Source organism: Rana temporaria, chromosome 5, assembly GCF_905171775.1.
Source record: "Rana temporaria chromosome 5, aRanTem1.1, whole genome shotgun sequence".
NCBI lineage: Eukaryota > Metazoa > Chordata > Amphibia > Anura > Ranidae > Rana > Rana temporaria.
This window is the reverse complement of record NC_053493.1, coordinates 50,158,070-50,180,607: the sequence shown is the minus strand read 5'-3', so window position 1 is coordinate 50,180,607 and position 22,538 is coordinate 50,158,070. Positions and strand designations below refer to the sequence as shown.

At 42.8% G+C, this 22,538-nt stretch overlaps 1 protein-coding gene across 4 annotated transcripts in view; it reads left to right on the top strand.

The window, feature by feature from the left end:
* ARHGAP21 (Rho GTPase activating protein 21) overlaps window positions 1-22,538 on the top strand; it is a 239,263-nt gene that overhangs the window by 191,811 nt on the left and 24,914 nt on the right. For all 4 annotated transcript variants that reach the window (XM_040352529.1, XM_040352528.1, XM_040352527.1 and 1 more), the window contains 3 exons: window positions 19,535-19,693; window positions 20,905-21,007; window positions 21,701-21,740. In XM_040352529.1, coding sequence (XP_040208463.1) covers window positions 19,535-19,693; window positions 20,905-21,007; window positions 21,701-21,740 — 302 coding nt within the window. The remainder of the gene's footprint in view (window positions 1-19,534; window positions 19,694-20,904; window positions 21,008-21,700; window positions 21,741-22,538) is intronic.

Sequence of the window (22,538 nt, the reverse complement as noted above, 5' to 3'; positions counted from 1 at the left end):
GCACAAACAGAATAAAATGTTCTGTGTTTTTTTTTTTTTTGGTTTTTACAGCGTGGATTAGGGGAATTCTAGAATTGTCAGCTATTTGTGGCTGCTTATTTTCTCCCACTTTCTCTCTGATGAAACGGTTTTCAGCAAAACAAGCTGTAAAGAGGAGTCTCTGAGTCCTGGATAGCAGTATAATCTAGAGGGGCTCTAACTTTAGAATGTAGACGCTTTAACCGTTGCACTTTTGCACAAACCAATCAATATACGCTTATTGGGATCAAAAATCTGTAGCAGAATATTGTCTTAAATTTATGACGACATTACATTTTTTTAAATGTTATTGGATAGATTTTACAGCAAAAAGTAAAAAATATTATTATTTTCTGCTTCAAAATTCTGGGGTGGGGGGGGGGGACGCTGCAGTGGTGATTAAATAGCAGAACAATAAAGCTCTTAGACCCCTTTCACACTGGGGTGTTTTTTTCAGGCGCTTTAGAAGACTAAAACTAGATTGAAATTTGCTACCAAAATAACATTGGTGAACAGGCCATTTTTTTGCGATGCAACACTGCGTTTTTTTAACGGACAATTGCAAATAAGATTTATGTATTTTTCCCCCCCCCACAATAAGACCCCTTTTCACACTGGGGCGTTTTTCAGGTGCTTTGGCATTAAAAAAAGCACCTGAAAGAAGCCTCATCTGCAATACCAAGGTGAAAGTCCGAGTGCTTTCACACGGAGGCGCTGCACTGGCAGGGCGTCAAAAAGTCCTGCAAGCAGCTTATTTGCAGCGCTTTAGGAGCATTAAATACACCGCTCCTAAAGCGCCCCTTTCTATTGAGGCACTTTTTTTTTATGCTAAAGCGCCTGAAAAAATGGCCTGTTCACCAGTGTTAATTTTGGCAGCAAATTTCGATTTAGTTTTAGTCTTGGGACTAAAATGGCATTTTAATTTTAGTCCCATTTTAGTCTTCTGTAATTGTTTTAGTTGTATTTAGTCGACTGAGGCCCAGATTCTCAAAGGAGATACGATGGCGTATCTCTGAGTCTGAGCCGTCGTATCTATGCGCCTGATTCTTAGAATCAGTTACACATAGATTTGTATTAGAACCGACCGGCGTAAGTCTCTTACGCCGTCGGATCTTAACTGTATATTTACACTGGCCTCTAGGGGCGTGTACGCTGATTTACGCCTAGAAATATGTAAATCAGCTAGACACGCGAATTCACGAACGTACGTCCGGCCAACGCAGTACAGATACGCCGTTTACGTTAGGCTTTTCCCGGCGTAAAGTTACCCCTGCTATATGAGCCGTACATGCGGCGTACCAATGTTAAGTATGGACGTCGTTCCTGCGTTGAATTTTGAAAATTTTACGTTGTTTGCGTAAGTCGTTCGCGAATAGGGCTGGGCGTCATTTACGTTCTCGTCGAAAGCATTGGCTTCCTGCGGGTTAATTCGGAGCATGCGCACTGGGATACTTTCCCGGACGGCGCATGCTCCGTTCGTAAAAAGCGGCATTTACGTGGGGTCACATAAAATTAACATAACACACGCCCACATTTGAATTAGGCGGGCTTATGCCGGCCTATTTACGATACGCCGCCGCAACTTTCGTTTGAGAATACAGCACTTGCCTGTAAAAGTTGCGCAGGCGTAACGTAAATAGGATACGTTACGCCCGCACAAAGATACGCCGCTGTACGTGAATCTGGGCCTAAATCTCCACTACATTTTAGTCTACTAAAATGTCCTACGTTCTAGTCGACTAAAATCTCCACTACATTTTAGTGTAATTAAATTGTAATGCATTAGTTAACATTACGCTACAATTTCCAAACTCATTATATACTGCTGGAGTGAAAAATCTAATATGTTATTACTTATTGTATTGAGGTATGAGCATGCACTACAGACCAGTGTTCATTTTGAAGTCATATTTCAATTTAGTTTTAGTCTTAGTCTTTTGACTAAAATGGCATTTTAGTTTCAGTCGTATTTTAGTCATCTCAATTGTTTTAGTTTCAGTCGTATTTTTGCCAAAAAAAATGGTGTTCATTTAGTCGACTAAAATGTTTTAGTCAACAAAATTATCAGTGCATCCCTACTAAATATATAAGACATTTCCATCTGTTTACCAGGTAATACCAACAAATACATTTTTGGATCATCAGATTTAAAGTTTGTACATGGCTGACATGCAAAAAAAGTTTTTGTTTTGTTTTTTCACTTTTTTACATTTGTACATTTGTGGATGGTTACCATCTTTTCCTGATTAGGCAGAACAGGTTCTGTTGCATGAGCTATATATCCCATGTTCTTATGCCGCGTACAGACGGTCGTTTTTTGTGATGAAATAAAACGACGTTTTAAAAAACGTCATTTAAAATGATCATGTGTGGGCAAAACGTCGTTTTATGTCTTCAAAAAAACGACCAAAAAAAAATTCGAACATGCTCGAATTTTTTGTGTTGTTTTTTGTTTCACAGAAATTGACCGTGTGTACCAAAAAACGACGTTTAAAACGACGTTTTTAAACCCGCGCATGCCCAGAAGCTAGTTATGAAGTGAGCTTCAATGGAAAAAAGTGGTGAAACGTAACCTCGCTTTGCTAGAGCATTGTGAAAAAACGATGGTGTGTAGGCAACATCGTTTTTGAAAATGATGTTTCAAAAACGTCGTTTTATTTCATGATTTAAAACATCGTTTTTTTTCATCACAAAAAACGACCGTCTGTATGCGGCATCAGTATTACACCCAATATGGATCAGGGCTGTGCAGATCCAAGGAGCTGGCTCTCCATGGTTGCCTTTTGTGTTACATGCCTACATATCGAGGTGGCTGTAATCTGCAGGACTCTGTCTGGTTACCTGCTTGTAAAATGGTCTTTTCTTTGGATCCACACTCCTACACAGGGTGTGCTGTGACCCTCAACACAAATGATGAAATCAGCAGAGGTGTGTTAAGTGATTATGTAAAGATATGCATTGGATAGGCATTCATGATGGCGAATGTTTGTGTTCCCTATCAGCTGGAGAGCCTTTATATTACAGTAATGAATGGTAAGTATTTACTGAACAATTATAGTATCTTCCCCCACAGCCAGCTCATGTCTTAAAGGGCACCGTTATCAAAAACCTAGAACTGACATCCGACAAAGCTCTTTAATGGTCACAACTACATATTTAACAGTTTGCATACGTGTACAATAAACATTTTACATCGGTTTTGTCATTACTGCACAAAGGGAGGGGACAAAATGACAATTGTTAGAAGTCCGACATAGGAAAGAAAGTCGGCTGTGTTGAAAAATATCAATTACATTATATTAACTTTAAATATTGGCAGTTCTTATAAATGCCATTAAAGCCCATCTGCAAACAAAATCTGGCCCCCAGTCCCACTGTTACCAAAACATTTTTTTTTATTCCGTCAGAGCCGTTTTATTTTGCTCACCCAAGCCTGTGTCGTGTGGTCTTGCTGTGGTCAGGACTCTCCAGAGGCTTCAGGACCCATGAATACCCCGCCAATGGACAGGTTCCACACAATGGGCATTCGAAGAATGGCGCTGCAGTTCCACAGTGCATTGGAAAAGTATTCATGCCCACATGCCATGTTACAACCAAAAACATAAGTTTATTTCCTGTGATAGACCAACACAAAGTGGCATACAATTGTGAAATGGAAAGGAAATGATAAATGGGTTTCAATTTTTTTTTTACAATGTGAAAAGTGTGTGAATACCTAAACAATCAAACAATATATAAATGTAATGAAATTAAATGTCCATATAAACAATGATTATTAAAATGTCCATAAACCACCACCAATTCTTCGATCCGAGTGATAATATTCCTTAGGGACTGGGTAAGATGGGTGCAGTCTTCTACCACCACCACCAGGCAAAACAATCTACCTACCAGACCTACCGATTTGACACCTATTACGGGTAGTCAAATCGGTGGAAATGTATCTTCTGGTGAAGGACTGGTTCACGGCATGATAGACTCCCCAGCGAACGGTCATATGTCAAAGGAACAAGAAGGAGCTCCTCATAGTGTAGTATTTAAAAGATAGTTTTTCCATACATGTAGTTGCCATAAAAACAATAGGCCCAATTCAGAACCCTGCAGGGACGCAGTTTGCGTTCCAACTAGCAAAAGTGACGTGTCCCATTTTGTCAGCGTTGTTTGACATCATCAGTAGTCATGTCTCATATTTTCTGAAAGCACACGACCAGTAGAATAAAAAGGTGCTACTTTTTTAAGGTCCCACGATATTTGCGCAAATGTTTATCAAAACAATATTTTTGCTAAAAATCCACTAAAATCATGATTAGCAGATATACACAGCACATTTTACAAAATTCCTGCTAAATATAAAAGCTTATCCTGTATTGAGTTAAAGTAATACTAAAGCTTCAAATGTTTTTTTTTTTTTTTTAATGACAAACATGTCATACTTGCCTCCACTGCGCAGCTCGTTTTGCACAGTGTGGCCCGATCCTAGTCTTCTTGGGTCCCTCGGTGGTTAACTTGCGGGCGCACTTCCGAGTCCTGTATTCAGCATCAATAGCCGCTGACTACAGGACTCGGCCCCCGGCCCTTGCATCATAGTTTTTTTTTTTTTAAAGTGTATTTTGTGCGTGTACTCGAGAGAGGAGCCGGACTGCAGGAGTTGGGAGTAGGCAGGCATCCCCCAGAGGCAATCTGCCACCTTTCTCCATGCCCCGGGTGGCAATAGTGGGTGTGTGAGGGGGTCCTCCCACACAGCCCGCCCTACCTGCTCCGCTTTGAAGCCCAACGGGGTAGAGGGACTCCCTATAAGGGAGTGAGAGGATCTAGCCCGCTCAACCAGCCCCGTTAGTCCTTCGCCTCTCTTTTTTTTTAGAGACCGCGTGGTCAAAGTGCGTGCATGTTAACCCAATTTCGAGTGCGTGTAAGTGTGGTGGTTTTTGTGGGAGGGGGGTGGGCGTACTAAGCGCAGGCTTACCTCGCATAGCACACCCACCGGGAGCCGGGCTGAGACCACCAAACTCAATTCACATGTAGCTGAGACCGGGATCCGAACACCTAGCTGCAGAGGTGAATGGCTTGTCAGCGCAGTGCCAATCGCAGTGCTCCCTCGCATCATAGAAGTTGATTGACAGCAGCACGAGCCAATGGCTGCGCTGCTATCAATCTATCCAATGATGATCCGAGAAGACCGCCAAGTGCGTTCTCGAGGTGGGTCTTTCGAGGGCTCAGGTAAGTAAACCAGGGGGCTGGGGTGCCGGCAATCATCAGATGTTTTTTTTAACCCCTTTAATAAATAACAAAAAACATTTATTTTTTACAATGCACCTTTTTGCAAAATTGTGAAAATCGAACGCACCAAATAATGTAAATATCCAAATTGCTCTAAAAATCGGAAGGTTTTAATTTTTTCCCTACAGATTTTAGAATTTGCGAAAGACCCCCAAAACCATGTATTTTCTGAAAGCATATGACCTCTAGAATAAAAAGAAGGTTCCACTGATTTTTTGGAGAAGCAGTGGGCAGGGAAGCTGGCGGGGCGCGGTCACATTAGGGGTTAATAACTCTGATCAGTGGGTTTTAATCTATTGATCAGTTATAGAATTGTTCAGCAGAGTCTGCTGAACAATTCTGATCTAAGCTTATGGTCATTGAAGTGACCATAAGCTTTATAGGAGAGGGAGAAATTAGGTCCGTATGGCATATGGACTTGGCCACCTGCAGGCACTTTTTAGGTCCTAACAGACCTGTCAGTTAAAGGAACAAAATCCTTTGTTAACCCAAAAAAAATCTCTAAGACATTCTTTACATGAATGAGCCTTTATTTAACTCAGACCAATGTGAGGTGCTTTACGATTGGCTGTTAGGACTTACGTCCTTTACCTAGCACCTTGCCTCTTGCACGGTTTTAATAAATATGTCAGAAACCGAGAGCTATACACAGGAATGGGGAAGTGACACTCCTGAGAGAGAAATTCTTTCCAGGACAACTTTATACATTATAATAATCGGTTACAGGTCGCCTGCTTATGATGCAGGAGAGATTTCCAAAACACACAGAGAGCGAGTTCCTTGATTGGCGGCCCATACCCGAAGTTTGATGAAAAATGGCCTGTCAATCACCTGTCCTAAAAGCTGCAATGTGATCGATACAGGGATACGGTGACTTGCAGGGAAAGAAAAAAATAATTTGAGTTTAATTTCTGACATTCGCACTGCTGTAGTGTGTTTTTTTTTTTTTATGGCATTAGTAGCTCGCTGGCTTCACTGGTTGGAATTGCGCTTCCACATTTGTGTAATTTTAAAATATCACATTCCAAGCAGATGTTTGCTACAGGAAATGTTCAGTGCCAATGCCTTACATTATTATATATTTTTATGTAACATTCTCAGGTTGTCCTAAGAATGCCTGGGAACAAGCAATGCACTCAGTAGTGGTGGGGAGGGAGGGAGGGAGGCTGCACTTCCATAGATCTAGACATAGCTTCTCATGACCTGGTAAGGCCAGGCCTTCACTTAGATGTGGCTATGAGACCCCATGAACATCTGCAGTGCAGAATAAACACCCTTATGGCGCTGGTATGTGTCCTTACCACAAAAAATGCTTATTATGGGAACGCTTGTGCTTCCAAAGCGACACTTGCTGCCAGTTCCTGATTATAGCCAGTGGAGTTATTGTCATGTTTTCAGTAATTCTGTGAAGCAATTGCTCACTAAGCTTCCATACCCTTATGCCACGTACACACGATCGGAAATTCCAACAAGAAAAGTTTGATGTCAGCTTTTGGTTGGAAATTCCGACCGTGTGTAGGCTCCATTGATCTTTTTCTGTCAATTTAGGGCAGCAAAAATTTGAGAGCTGGTTCCAAGATTCGAACCATCTATGGCCAGTTTAGGTCTATATAGGGACACATCCAGGCATCCTAATTTGACACGGGTGTAGGTAACATGGACAGTGTGTGTTAGGGGCTGCGCACCTGCATGCCTGACAAATTAGCGCAGCTGCTGTGTCCCCATAGACTTCTGTGCCGGCTTTAGTCACATAAATTAATGGCCGGTTCGCGGTGTACAGGCCTCAATGTCCAAGTCATTAAGGCATAAATATGATCAAGGAAGCTTGCTTTGTGTTTTAGCATGGCTTCTGTAAATTAGAAGCAGTCTTAACAGTGTCTTACAAGATGGCAGCAGCCCCTAACATTTGTTGACAAGGCAGTAGGACTACTAAAACGAGTTACCTTTTAATGTGCATACATCTCTAAGGCCCCTTTCACAGCGATGGGACTGATCGGGTCGGTTTGCCAGTCCTTATTTTTTTTTTTTTAAGGAGAATCATCCATTGCCCTCATGTCCGTTAAAACCTGCCAACATGCGATCTGATCCTGTCCAATAAAAACAGATGGGGAATCTGTTCTCCATCCATCTGGTGGAACAGATGACAGTCTGTTTCCATCTGACAGCCCATAGAGCACAGTGGGCTGTGTCTGTATCCGCTCTGCATAAGCGGAGCGGACACGGACCTGTCACCCACCTGCTTAGTGGAGAGATCCCCTGCTGACAAGGCAGATCTGCTGGCACCGCCAGTGTGTAAGGGGCCTTGCATGAAAATTCTGTTTAAGATGGCTCCTCCTTTTCAGGTAGGTTTGTGTGCACACATTCTAGGGGTAGTTTTGTTGGTCACAAGTATAGATCCTGCTGTAGTAAATGGGAACAGGCCTATAGTAAAAACTCAGGTTTTATAGATTTATATTTTTTTAAGAAATCTAAGTGATCATCGGTTATCTATCAGCCCAATTAAAACCTTCCCAGGAAGTCTTTGACCCACAGACCGAAAAGCATTTTATAAACGGTAAGGGCCTGTGTTGATGGGCTTTGGTGTCGGTGGCATCAGTTTTAGCCAATCTGAGATTATTCAGAATTCACATAGAGGTGTAGACAAGCTCCTTCAAGGTTTTGCATTCCCATTGCCTTGTAAGGGAATGCAAAACACGCCTGAAGCAAAAAAATGTCCAACAGTCGGCATGGTCACCGATTTTGTCCTTATATTTATTAGTCTATGGGGGTCCAACCGATGGCCTCCGGCTGTTGCAAAACTAAAAGTCCCATCGTGCCTCTGCCTGAAAGTGATGCTGTTAGCCTTGCAATCCCTTATGGGACTTTAAGTTTCTCAACAGCTGGAGGGCCGCAGCTTGGACACCCATGTAAATAAGTATTTTCTGGTGCGAAGGGTTTAAAGTTGAGAGGTATTTCAAAATTTAGAAATATGGCATGTGCAGCATTTTCTTCCTTGTGAGAAGATCTTTATCTGAGATGATATCGCTCAGGTATATATTCAAATCTTTAATCTTTTGAAAGGCCATTTGTGTGGAACAAATTCTTATTTTTAAATGTTGACATTTTCCTGCCACATGAGGAAGGTTCTGTGCACTTATTTGTATTGCTGTCTGATTGGTCCACCAAAGATGGATTTCTATTATGGATGAATGAGTCTCACACACCTACTCCCCTTATTGTCTCCTACTCCACTACACTACAAAGCTGTAACAATCTGTCACCTAGGGCCAGATTCACAGAAAAAGTACGCCGGAGTATCTGCTGATACTCGGCGTAATTTCAAATTTGCCGCGTCGTATCTTTATTTGTAATTCACAAACCAAGATACGACGGCATTTGGCTAAGATCCGACAGGCGTATGGCTTCATACGCCTTCGGATCTTAGGATGCAATACTTCGGCGACCGCTGGGTGGAGTTCGCGTTGTTTTCCGTGCCGGGTACGCAAATTAACTGTTTACGGCGATCCACGAAGGTACGCGCGTTCGTCGTCGCTAGTCGGCTTTTCCCGTCGTAAAGTTGCGATTGCTATTTAGGTGGTGTAATATTAGACAGCCCATGTTAAAGTATGGCTGTCGTTCCCTCGTCGAATTTCAAATTTTTTTTTTTGCGTAAGTCGTCCGGGAATACGAAAGTATGTAACACACGTCGCCGTTCAAAACATTACGTCGGGCGACGTCATTTCGCGCAAAGCACGGCGGGAAATTTCAAAACGGAGCATGCGCAGTACGTTCGGCGCGGGAACGCGCCTAATTTAAATGGTACACGCCCCATTTGAATTAGGCGGGCTTGCGCCGGACGGCTTTACGCTACGCCGCCGCAAGTTTACAGGTAAGTGCTTTGTGAATCAAGCACTTACACTGAAAACTTGCGGCGGAGTAACGTAAAAGGCATACGTTACGCCGCCGCAAAGGTATGTGAATCTGGCCCCTAGTCTTTATTAGTGGGGAATCCCACAGGAGACAGGTATATGTGTTAGAGGGGTTTGTCCTAAAAAATATCAACCAGGTAAAGTGCAACTATAACCAAAAATGCCATATTTATTGCTTGGCTGTAGCATAAACATTGCAGTTTTTGTTTTTGAGCCCCTCCTGTAATATGGTCCTATTACCTGTGGATACGGTAGACTTGGATGGACTGAGGAAATTGGTGAAAACCTAACGTGTGTAAGTTCACCTTCTCAGAAAGATGAACAACTCATCTTCTCTGGTGCCCACCCAGCTGGTGCCACAGTCCGGGATTTGAAATTCTGTCTCTTCTCCCTCCTATTTCTTTAGGGCTTCTAGGACAGATCAAAGCGGTGTCGGCGTAACCAATCAGAATCGCTCTGACCCGTCCTGGGATTCTGCAGAAAGAAGATCAGTAATTTCAAATCCCCCAGACTACACTGGCCATGGGGGGGGGGGGGGGGGGGGTCTTTGAAAGGGTATCCTTAACTAACCCTTTATTTCAACTCTCTGATAACCGTCCCTTACTGTCCATGGAATCCAGCAATGTCATTCTTGCAGCTGCCATCCTGAAACAAGATCTTGTGTATTCGCACATACATGCCGCAGGTCTCTGCAGTCTGCTATATACCTGGCTGAGACCTGTGGCATAACTGTTCATGTGCTGCTGACAGACTGCGTCATACATATGCGGTCTTTTATTTTGCCAATGGTTCCCTTTTTCTGGCTGTACATCTTAAGCAGTCATTTTAGTCTTTGGTTTAGGTGCCCTTTATGTAACAGAGCAAAAGTGGAGAACATTTTAGACACGGTCAGATTTTTTTTCATGCATTTCTGAGGGTTTATTTCCTCCTCCAGAAGTACCTACTCATAGAACGAATGCAAATGTCCAAGTATGTTTGTCGTTCACTTGTATTCTAGTGCCAGAGAGCAGTTAAATAATGACCATGTCATTACCTGTCCTCTGCTTTCGTTATGCATTGTAAAAAGACATTCACATGCAGTGCCATCTGATGGTGAAACCTTGTATTGTTTGACTCCAACAGTACAGTGCTTCGGTATGAGGATTTCAATCCTCCAAGCAATAGAAGGAAATGGCTAAGGTACGGTAGAAGAGGGTGACCTGAATGGGCCCCAAGCCATCAAGGGATTTACATTTTACTTGATGGTCATCTTATGACGAAAAATAGTTTTAATATCTATAATTTGGGCAGTTTGTTTGTTTTTCATCCAGCTAAAGAGGAAGTAAACTTCCTTTGCTGACTTTTACCTATAGGTAAGCCTATAATAAGGCTTACCTATAGGTAGTGTAAATACCTCCTAAACGTGCGCCGTTTAGGAGATATTTACATTACATGCAGCCAGTGACATCACTTGCGCATGCGCTCTGAAGATACAGCCAAACGCCGTTCCTTCCAAGCCCTGTGCTGTGGATAGCAGCTACCACGCACATGTGCGGGAGTGCCGACATGGCAGCTCCAGCCAGTCACAGAGCTGGAGCCCGCAAACCTGGAAGCAAGTTGTCCAGTGGTTTACAGCCGCTCTAATGGGCATGAATCGAAAATCGATTGTGACAGTTTTGAGCCCAAAAAATTTCAGGAACAGGTTGGAAAATTCTACTGAATGGATGATAAATTGTGATTGTGTTTCTCACCCATTAAAAGGGTTGTAAAGGTTCACTTTTTATTTTCTAAATAGGTTCCTTTAAGCTAGTGCATTGTTGGTTCACTTACCTTTTCCTTCGACTTCCTTCTAAATGTTTTTTTTGTCTTTGTCTGAATTCCTCACTTACTGTTCCTCCTCAGTAAGCTTGCCCCCATCATCCGAGCCATTCTGGCTGGGGGTTAGTCAGCCTGCTCGCCCCCTCCCTTGGGACTACATCCCTGCGGGGAGACGCTGTACCACTTAAGGGAAGTTAAAGGAACCTACCGTATATACTCAAGTATAAGCCAAGTTTTTCAGCCCTTTTTTTAGGGCTGAAAATACACCCCTTTGGCTTATACTCGAGTCTGTGTACCTGAAAATCTTGTCAGGTTTCGGGCGTCCATTGTTTAAATGTTGCGGTCTCCTCCTGGTCTCGTTCCATGATAGGCGTCTGCCAGCAGCCTATCATGGATATCCCCTCATCCTCGGACTCGGTTTCCCAGTGTCTGCTGGGAAACTGAGTCTGAGGATGAGAAGACATCTGTGATAGGCTGCTGGGAAACGCCTATCACGGAACGGGACCAGGAGGAGACCGCAACATTTAAACATCCGAGCAGAATGGACAGTTTCTCATCTCTGTGGCAGCCCGGGATTCAGCGACACATACCAGCACAACGGGACCTCCTTTTTGGACCAGAATAGCATCCAGGGACCCTCACCCCCCTGCAGCATGGCATGATGTCTGCCAAACGGTGACGGATACCCCCAGAAAATAATGGCCTATTTGACCCAGCCAGCCGCCGGACAAATCCAAAATGGCGCCGCAGCTGCAGCGCCTGCCTCTCTCCCCTCTCCCCTCTGTCTCACAAAGCCACAACATTGGAGATGAAGAAGATGGCTTTATGGAGCTCACCAACTCTGAGCAAGGCTTGCCCATCTCCTAAACAATGAATGGACGCTCGCAGCCTGTCAAGTATTTCAGGTACACTGACTCGGGCACAGTGAGGTTGCAATGGGCACAGTGAGGCGTGCAAATAGGCATTGTTGACCCTCTTTTCTGCTTACAGTAGCTGCTGCATTTCCCCCCCTAGGCTTATACTCGAGTTTTCCCCCCGGTTTTTGGGGATAAAATTAGGTACCTCAGCTTATACTCGGGTCGGCTTATACTCGAGTATATACGGTATTTAGAAAATAAAAAACTAATCTTTACAACCCCTTTAAAATGTAACTGTTAGTACTGTGCATACAAAACTGATTTATTTATGTCGATTAATTTATGACCATTGAACGGTTTATCGTTCAAAATTCAGTTATTACGCAATGGCAATACCGTTTGCTCTCTGGACCACGTGTTCAATTTTCTAAAACGGGTTCAAACTATTTTTCAACTGGTGTATGGCTAGCATTAGTTCTAGTTATTTCCCAATATTACTAATCAATTTGGTAAGAGCTGAAAATACCTGCCGTATTGCGGTAAAGCTGATTGTCTGCATCGTTCTGTTATAAATCATAGACCTGCAAAGTCAATCTGACATACAGGTGGGAGCCATAAAGCTTGTGACACACAGAGTCATCTCTGCCTGGCTCACCTTGTTATGTCTGTGCTGGTCACTGACTCATTCATACAGGCAGGTTGTAGTGTCATCAGGTAGACCATGATAAGACAGGTAGGTTACTCACATCCTTCATTTCTCTATGTAGAATCTTTTTATGCTTAGAAAAGCAGAACACCAAATATTTCCCCATTTGCTTCTTAGATAAGATCTTAAAGTGGAAGTTCACCCGGAAATAGCGTTCTTTACCCTTGGATTCCTGCTCATTTTGTCTAGGGGAATCGGCTAGTTTTAAAATCGAAGCTGTACTTACCGTTGTAGAGAGCGATCTTCTCCGCCGCTTCTAGGTATGGGCTGCGGGACTGGGCGTTCGAAACTGGGCATTTTGTCTAGGGGAATCGGCTAGTTGTTTTAAAATCCGAGCAGTACTTACCGTTGTAGAGAGCGATCTTCTCCGCCGCTTCCGGGTATGGGTCTTCGGGACTGGGCGTTCCTATTTTGATTGACAGGCTTCCGACGGTCGCATCCATCGCGTCACGATTTTCCGAAAGTAGCCGAACGTCGGTGCGCAGACGCCATATAGAGCCGCACCGACGTTCGGCTTCTTTCGGCTACTTGTGACGCAATGGATGCGACCGTCGGAAGCCTGTCGGAAGACTGTCAATCAAGAAGGAATGCCCAGTCCTGAAGACCCATACCCGGAAGCGGCGGAGAAGATCGCTCTCTACAACGGTAAGTACTGCTCGGATTTTAAAACAACTAGCCGTTTCCCCTAGACAAAATGAGCATCAAGCTACGGGTAAAAAATTTTTTATGGGTGAACTCCCGCTTTAACACCAACCTCTCCCTTTATAGCAGTGTTTCTCAATTCCAGTCCTCAGGCCCCCCAACAGGTCAGGTTTTCAGGATTTCCATTATTTTGCACAGGTGATTTGATCAGTTTCACTGCCTTAGTAATCACCACAGCCTTTTCATCTGAGGGAAATCCTGAAAACCTGACCTGTTGGGGGGGCCTGAGGACTGGAATTGAGAAACACTGCTTTATAGTGAGTTTATATACATACACAAAGGAGAATGCCCACCTAATCATTTTTTGTCTTTCTTTTTTATGTTTATACATTTTTTTATTTTATTTTTAACCGCTTCCCGACCGCCGCATGTAGATATACGTCGGCAGAATGGCACGTACAGGCACATTGGCGTACCTGTACGTCACTGCCTTTCCGCGGGTCGGGGGTCCGATCGGGACCCCTCCGCTACATGCGGCGGTCGGATTCCCGCGGGGAGCGATCCGGGACGACGGCGCGGCTATTCGTTTATAGCCGCTCCGTCGCGATCGTTTCCCGGAGCTGAAGAACGGGGAGAGCCGTATGTAAACACGGCTTCCCCGTGCTTCACTGTGGCGGCTGCATCGATCGAGTGATCCCTTTTATAGGGAGACTCGATCGATGATGTCAGTCCTACAGCCACACCCCCCTACAGTTGTAAACACACACTCCTAACTCCTACAGCGCCCCCTGTGGTTAACTTCCAAACTGCAACTGTCATTTTCACAATAAACAATGCAATTTAAATGCATTTTTTGCTGTGAAAATGACAATTGTCCCAAAAATTTGTCAAAATTGTCCGAAGTGTCCGCCATAATGTCGCAGTCACGAAAAAAAACGCTGATCGCCGCCATTAGTAGTAAAAAAAATAAAATAAAACTATCCCCTATTTTGTAAACGCTATAAATATTGCGCAAACCAACCGATAAAAGATTATTGTGATTTTTCAAAAATAGGTAGAAGAATGCGTATCGACCTAAACTGAGGGAAATTTTTTTTTTATATATGTTTTTGGGGGATATTTATTATAGCAAAAAGTAAAAAATATAGAATTTTTTTCAAAATTGACGTTTTGAAAAGGTCCTCAAGCTTTTTTCGGAGCGCTCAAGTGAATTTGCCCTTCAGCTCTAAGGGGCTATGGCGATGGGGAGGCTCGCAAACTTTTTCCGGTGGGCAAGTCCAAAGCTGCCGCAAAAGCACTGGATGTTCTACTCCGCGAGCTCCTGGTTTACGGTCGCCTGCGTCGCTTACATTCACTTCACTACAGAGAAAAAGGAAAGCTTGCCTCAAGAAGATCCAGAAATTTTAAAAGATGCAGCTGTTGTGAATGATCGACTTTAGTCGGCCAGCATGAAGTATATTCAGCGACCTATGCCTGCACGCAAGCCTATGTAGCAGGATTTTTCAATTTTTTTTATCTAAGTTTCAAAACACTTGAAAAGACTTTACCAGAAAAATAATATCCTGTATAAAATTCTGTTAATAATTAAAAAAAAAAATAAAAAAAAAAAATTGACGTTTATAGCGCAAAAAATAAAAACCACAGAGGTGATCAAATACCACCAAAAGAAAGCTCTATTTGTGGGGAAAAAAGGACGCCAATTTTGTTTGGGAGCCACGTCGCACGACCGCACAATTGTCTGTTAAAGCGACGCAATGCCGAATTGTAAAAACCCCTTGGGTCATTTAGCAGCATATTGGTCTGGTCCTTAAGTGGTTAAAGAGGAATTCCAGGTATGGAAATTACTTTACATTTCCTGTCCCCGACAGGAAGTAATGAACTCTCCCTGTTGGGGACACACTGCAGATAAACAATGATCAAAGGCTCCATCCTTTCTCCTCTGTTTAAAAGCTTTCCAAACCTAAAACATGCACCTGCATAAGATGTGCATTGATCATGTAGTTTCATGGTGTCATTTGTAGCCCATAGTACAGAAAATCTGCCAACAGTTTGGAAATGATAAATGTTTTTTAGTGGAAGGTAACGTGCGGTTATATGCATACTGATGCAGAAAACTGGTTTTAATTCATTTCCTTATTTAATGTCTTGTACCAAGCGGTGCTGCAGTCCATGGTTCTCCTCATTGTCTACACCAGCATTATGCTGCAGCTTTATACAGAGCGACTTGTGACCCATCAAAGAGGCACAATGCATCTCCAGCATAGTCTAGAACAAACGTTTGCTTGTTAATATTCCCGGGGCTGGATGTGAAAGCCTCACGCATCGAGATGAAATCACCAGGGATGCACTGGGGAGATGAAGCATTGTACTTCACTTAGCGAGCTTGTACTTGGACTTCTCAGGGATGGCTTTGGAACGTAGTTCTTTACAGTAATGGCACCTGTTTCTTCCATTGCCATGCATTGGTGAACCTCCGCACTTGTATTGAAGGGTCTGTGAATGATACAACATGTAGCATGGCACTGCTGGCTGTGGAGACCGGAGTTTGCTGGACTTGTCTGGACTGTGATGACTTCTATGAGCTGTTAGTAGAAGATGGCATTGGTATGTTCTGCTTACACATTATCTTTCTGGTGTGTAAAAAAATTGTGCTTTGTGCAGTTTTAGCTGTGAATGTTTTTTTGTATACTTTAAGTTTTTTTGGATTGTAGACATTTGGGTTAGCTTGAGACATAGAAGATTAGAAGAGTGATGGAAGAAGACTACACATGTTGTCCATTAAGCGTGCCCCTTGTTTTTGTTGGATTTATCTTTTCTGTCTTAGTCATGTTTGGGCTTCTCTATTGACTAAGGCTCAGTACACACTACTGGAATGGGATTTTGATGTAATTTGCAGTGCAATTGTGTTGTGTAACTTGGTTGCGTTTTGGATGTGATTTGCATATTCTGTGGGGCCAAATATCGCACCAAAGTAGCACAGGACCCTTTCCCAAATTGCTGTGCTGCCTTGATGTGAACAGGCACCATTGGAAGCAGTTTAGTGCGACCCAAGTCTCATTTGAAATTGCATCAGTGTGAACCAGCCCTAACTCGCTACCTCTGCCAGAAGTCTGTAAGCATCAACTACTCTTACTAAAAAAAAAAAAAAAGTAGCATTTTGTGTTGTGTTTGGGCTTGTAAATGTCTCTATCTGCCCACACAATTAAGGAAACTGATGTATTTGAGGTTTAGGTAACATTGTTTTCCATTTTGCAGTTTTAGTTGTCGGCTCATTGCAGAGTCACCACTGTACACAATGGAAGTCACTCCCTAACTGGCCAAAACAGATTTTTGATGCCAAGCAAGAGACCAGCCATTGAGTGTCATGTGACGTAGGCCAGTGAGGTAACAGCAGTATAAGAGTAGGTGAACTAGCAGATAGGGTCGAAACAACGAATCGATCGACAACTAATCGATTATTAAATTAATCGATTACAATTTTCATAATTGAATAATCGGCCAGTAACATAATGGGGTTAAAAAAACTAAAATTAGCCCTTTTTATAGTAAAAAAAAAAAGCAAATCGCTACTGTAAATATTACTTTCACTGTCCCACAGTAAAAAAATGAACCCCTTACAGTAGCGATTAATTTCTCTCTTTGTACTTATTTTAGTTTTTTAACCCCATTATGTTATTAAACTTCTCAGGCCGGGGTCACACCTCTGTTTTTTGGTGCTTTTTGCAGAAACGCACTACAGTTCATTTACAATGTTTTTCTATGGGACACGTTCACATCCATGATTTTTTTTCAGCTGCTGCGTATTTGTGTTTTGTAATTTGCCCAACAACAAATTGGCCCAACAATATTTAAAAAAAAATGCATTTTTTTTAAGGCGATTAATCGAAACAATAATCGGCCAACTAATCGATTATGAAAATAATCGTTAGTTGCAGCCCTACTAGCAGATTTGTTGTTGCTCGTGTGACATCGGCCTAATGCAAGTATAGGCAGCCAATTTTTGGTCTTCTCTATGGGAGTGTGTTGGAAAACATGGCTGCCCACTTTACCGCCATGGTTTAAATATATTCTGTTCTCAGTTCCTGAAATGACTTGCTTGCCAATCAATATTTTTAACGCATCGTTTTATTTAATTCAGATTGGTCCAAAACGTTTGTGATACAGTCAGCAAATTCAGCCAGAAGTAATCTGCATTGCTCATTGGGATGCAGCACGTTATGTGTGTTTTAAATGGCCATTTTCTAGGCACAGGTGCATATTAAATCCCATTCGGGTGATTTTTCCATAACTTCCTGTTATGAGAAACAGCATAATTTTTAAAGAAATCTATTCTCAGTTTCTACCAGAACAAGTGTATCCAATGGAAGATTTTTGACCCAATTATAAATCTACAATGTTTGATTTTACCTAATTTCAGTGCCAAGGGCAATGGCCACTAGGACAAAGAGGGTAAATCTATATGATAATAACTTGATAAGTTTGTAATGTAAACCTTCCCTATCCCACCCCCCCCCCCTAAAAAAATTGGCTTCGGATGCACTTTAACTTTATTTTAGGTGCAGATTTGTTCATTTTAGTTCTTTCACAGGTTGGTTTGTGTGCTTTTATATAATGCATAGAATTTGGCGTAATTCTTATTTTAGGCATGGCAGCCCTTACATGGTTCATTATGTGGACATTTTAGGTTTTAGGGGGCTCACACACTGCAGTAAGCAGCAATGTGGAAGTGAAATCACTCTATCACCCTTGGCTCTCATTCACATAGGTGTACTTAAACTGATTGTAACCCTAAATAAAAATATGGATCCTGTTCCTTTAAAGCATTTTATACAGCATGGTGCTTGTGCTGTGTCATTTGGCATCTTGGATCACCTAAAATACCTGGCTGATCCTGCCTGATTCTGCCCTCCCCCCTGTAAACTGACCACGGTTTATCATGGCTGCTGAGCCCTGACACTGTCAGTATACATCCCTCCATCATCTGCTGTGTCTCCCCTCTCCCCCAATCTCCCCTCCCGCCTGTCGGCTCCGTCCACGATCCTCCCCACCTGCTAGTAAAATAGTGTTATGTCTCTACAATCCCCTCTGTTAATAACATGTGCCCCACTGTATGCCCTAGTGAAACAATAAACGATCTCCCTTTATTTCAGAGCGTCTCCCAGCGCTCACGTAATTCCTTGGCTCTCTCCATCCCTTCTCCTGGCTGACTTCTAGCCCCTCCCACTATATTTGTCAGACTGGCAAAGGAGAGAGTCGAGGAGTCGTGTGAGCACCGGGAGATGCTCTGATATAAGGCTTAAATATGTTTTGTTTTTTTTAAATAAAGGACATACAATGGGGCACATGTTATCTAACAGAGGGGATTGTGGAAACATACGTGGCTTTACAACCACTTTAAGTGTCTGCCTGTGCGTGGGCCCTGTTTGCCTGCTATGGGATGCACAGATGTTCTGTGCAGGCAGTCCCATTCAGGTCAGTTGGGATGCAGTCGCAGCTCTCAATTTGACATCCATACTGGTACGCAGCCCCAAACACACACTGCGTTCACGGCCATTCACCTGCACTCACACAGCTGTCAGATTGGGAGCAGCAGCTGTGTATCCCCCCCCCCCCCCCCCAATTGACATGCATGAGAATGCCTGCACGAGGACGCAGCGAACACCTGTACGCTTGTGAACAAGGCCATAGGAACCAGTCAAGTTTTTTTTTTTTTTTGCAGTTTAGAGCCATTGTTATCCAACAGTTGTATTCTGCAGATTTTTTTTATTTTGCCTTGGGTAATTCTTTTAAAATCCTCCTTTTTTATAAACAATTAATAAATGCACATATACAGTATTTGCAAATCAGCCTTTTAAGCATTACAACTGCAACAGGCTGACGACTCCTCCAGCTCCCTGTCCATACAGAGGCACGGACATTCAGTCGGAGAACTGGAGGAAATGTCCATGGACATCGATTACAACACTTGTTTTTCATTGAGACCTACAAGTCTGTTTGCAGTGGTGAAAGATGGGATTTCTAGTTTATTCAATCACAGATCTCTGAATGAATGATGCAGCTGTATGGGTGGTAACTGCTGTGGGGGAGAACATTTGAGACGGGACCTCGGAGGCTGTCAATCAGATAATGAAGCCCACAGTACTCTTCCTTTTTAATAAAGGATCCTACTGATTGTATCCCTAACAGCCAGTCTGCACAATCTGAGTTTTATCTTGCAGTATTCAGTTAAAGTGTGATACTTCTAATTAAGGAGTTTAAAGCTCTGTTTACTGCAGGCATCTATTTATTTGATGTTATCCATGTATAATTTTGAACTTTTTTTCTTGCAGATGAACCCACCAGCCCCAGCATTGACCATGAGATTGGCAACATTCCTGCCTCAGCTGTAATCTCCATATCTGTACAGCCTCCTCCTACCATAACCACTGTTCCTCCCAGCCCCACGTCCCCGGTGACACTATTCTGTCGTCATCTCTCTCACGAGACTGGTAAGTTCAATTGGAATAAATTAAATTGGCCCAGAGGCCAAACCACAATCTTTTGGGGTCGTTTTGTTGACGTGTTTGGGTTGGCAACCTAAATGGTGTTGCTGAGACGCCCATTACCCTGCCTTTTATATTTGTGAGGTTATCTACAATCCATGCAGTGTTAATGGGTCGTGAAAACAATTCATTTCAATGGCAAACCAATGCACCTTACTGATGGACACTTGTTGCAGTGCAGTGTGTGGTGCAGTGTCCAGCCCCCCCCCCCCACGCACATTAGTGAATTGTCTTGTGCTACACTCCAACGCATGCCTCATTAAGGGGTCCTGCGAGGCTCTAAAACGTTGCTGTAATGATGCGATCACTGAATAAAGCTTTGAACCCATTTTGGAGACCCATGGTGTGCTGGTGACATTAGTCGCTCTTGTTACTCATGGTTCTAGCTGGTGGTTGCTTCAGCACCCACTTATACACAAAGCCACTTCTACAGGAATGTGTGCGATGGGACCAGCGCTAGTTGGAACGTGCGTTCAGGTGGCATTCAGAATAAATTGCATTGCACCTGTGCGTCTAACACCCAGGACCCAGTGGGATTGCTGTAAGGTGGGGACCGAATGGTCTTGCTTGTAGCTCTAATACGCTCAACAAACGGAATCCTATTCATTTCAATGCCCTTGTTCAGATCGGAGTGTTTTGTTGCATGTAGCAAAACACTTGTCACTCATAAAAAGTACATGAGCTTCTTTTGGGCAGAATGGTGGGAGATTGGCCTCATAGACTTCATTGGGGACACCCAATGCTCAACATAAGTGTTTTACAAGCGTTTTGTCACATTTCTGGCAAAACAGCAGCTCTCCACCCCTAATCTCCCCACCTAGTGCTTTCTATTGGCTAAAATAACACCTGAAGCTTGAACACACATGTAAAAGCCTTCTAAAATGCTTGTAATACACTTGCAAAACACTTAAAACAAAATACCTGAAAATCGCTCTGCTCAGGGGTGAATGGGGCCTCAAATGCAGTTGAACCCCTACAAGGCACAGAAGTAATCAGAAAAGTCATTGTATTATGGGCATCTTGTTGGCTTTGTGGGTAGCTTATATTGGTGCTGTATAAGTTACATGACTTGCTGTAAAAGGGTTAAATAAATATTGGTCTGCAAGCTGTAACAATTCATAATTTTTTTAAATTTTTTTTTGACAATTTCATTTCAGAGTCGACAAGACCTAGTGTTCTTGAAGTGCATGCTGGCTCCAAGACAGAGAGGTCTAAATCGTGTGATGAGGGTCTGGATGACTATAAAGAGGAAGGGAGAGTGTAAGTTTGTTAAACTTTCTCCATTCTTTCTGTTTCCACCTTAACCTGGCGGTTTTCCAGAGTGTGGCTCGTGGTTAAATCTCAGTACCATTAGCGGTAACTCTGAGCCACACCCAGGATTGCATTGCAGGATCCTGGTGCAGGTTAATTACCTTGTCCCCAGAATCCTGCGATGTCCCCCTGCTGTGTCAACAGGTTCCGCAGTGTTCTTCCACCCAATGCCTCTGTGTGCCAGGCTCCGTTCCCTGTGAGCGTTGCAACGCACAGGGGCGGAGCCTGGCGGCAAATTCAAAAAGTACAAAATTCATAACACATACAGTACACTGTAATCTTATAGATTACATTGCTGTATGAAATCATTTCACATTCCTTTTGTCCCTAGTGCTTTGTCCATACAAAACGGCGATAGTAAATTAGAACACTTGAGCGATGGTGAATCATATTATTATAATATTTTTTATAGTTATATTATAATTTAGGATTTCGTGTTTCAAACTTTATTATACCCGGGATCTCTACTAGACTCTTGTTTGGACAGATTTAAATATGTTATTTTTAAGAATTACAGGCCTACAATTATATAGCGCCAAATTTCTATGCAAACCAATTGTACCGATTTGAGTCGCAAAAATCTGACATCATACCGCCAGGGTGGCTACACCCTTGTATTCACATATTTTTATTTTCTTCCAGACGTAATCTGAAACATGTCTCCAGCCTAAAGGGCATCAAGGTTTGTTTTCTATGTTCCTTTACTTGTTTTTGTTGTATTTGTCCTGCTACCATAAATGTAGGGATGCCAAGTAGGGGGTTTAACTTGTTTGCTGACTGTCTGTGGATGTCTGATTATCTTTTTGTGTTGACTTATGAAGCCGGCATGGCTCCTCTTGAAGTTGTCTGGACTTCTGTAAATTGTTTCTTCAGAGCGCTTAAACCATAGCGTGTGAAAATCAAATTGTTCTGCTTTGTGGTCTGAGGTTTTTAATACTTTCTGGCTGATCATGATGGGATACACAACCCAGATCAGTGCTATATGTCCAGATTTTGCAATATGTGTGTAAAAACAAAAATGCATGCCATGGGCGTTCTGAGATATTTTCAAAGATATTTTACAGGGGTCAGGTTAAGGCAAAGAAAAGCTCATTAACTTCTGCAGAGAAGAACATCATTGGCAACTGGTCTATGCCAACATGGCTGAGCAGCTATCCCACTCTTTTTAGAAGCTGAGGGCTTTACCCAACTAACTCTTTCTTGGAAAGATATATTTTTTAAAATTGTCTTGGCTTTTGGTGTAGTGTTTTAGCGTTTCAGACCCCAGAGCAGCTGTATGTGGCCAAATTAGCACGATCACCAACCATGGTAATTCATACATTCTTATGGTAAATGCACACAATCGTTCATGGCATAGAAGGGCTGCATCATACTTTTCTAGCGGATTATCCACCGCAATGCGAGAATCATTTGCATTTGTCATGGACAAATGTAGTTTGTCAGCTATAGAAGATGTTTACATAGTGCTACCAGTGAATGA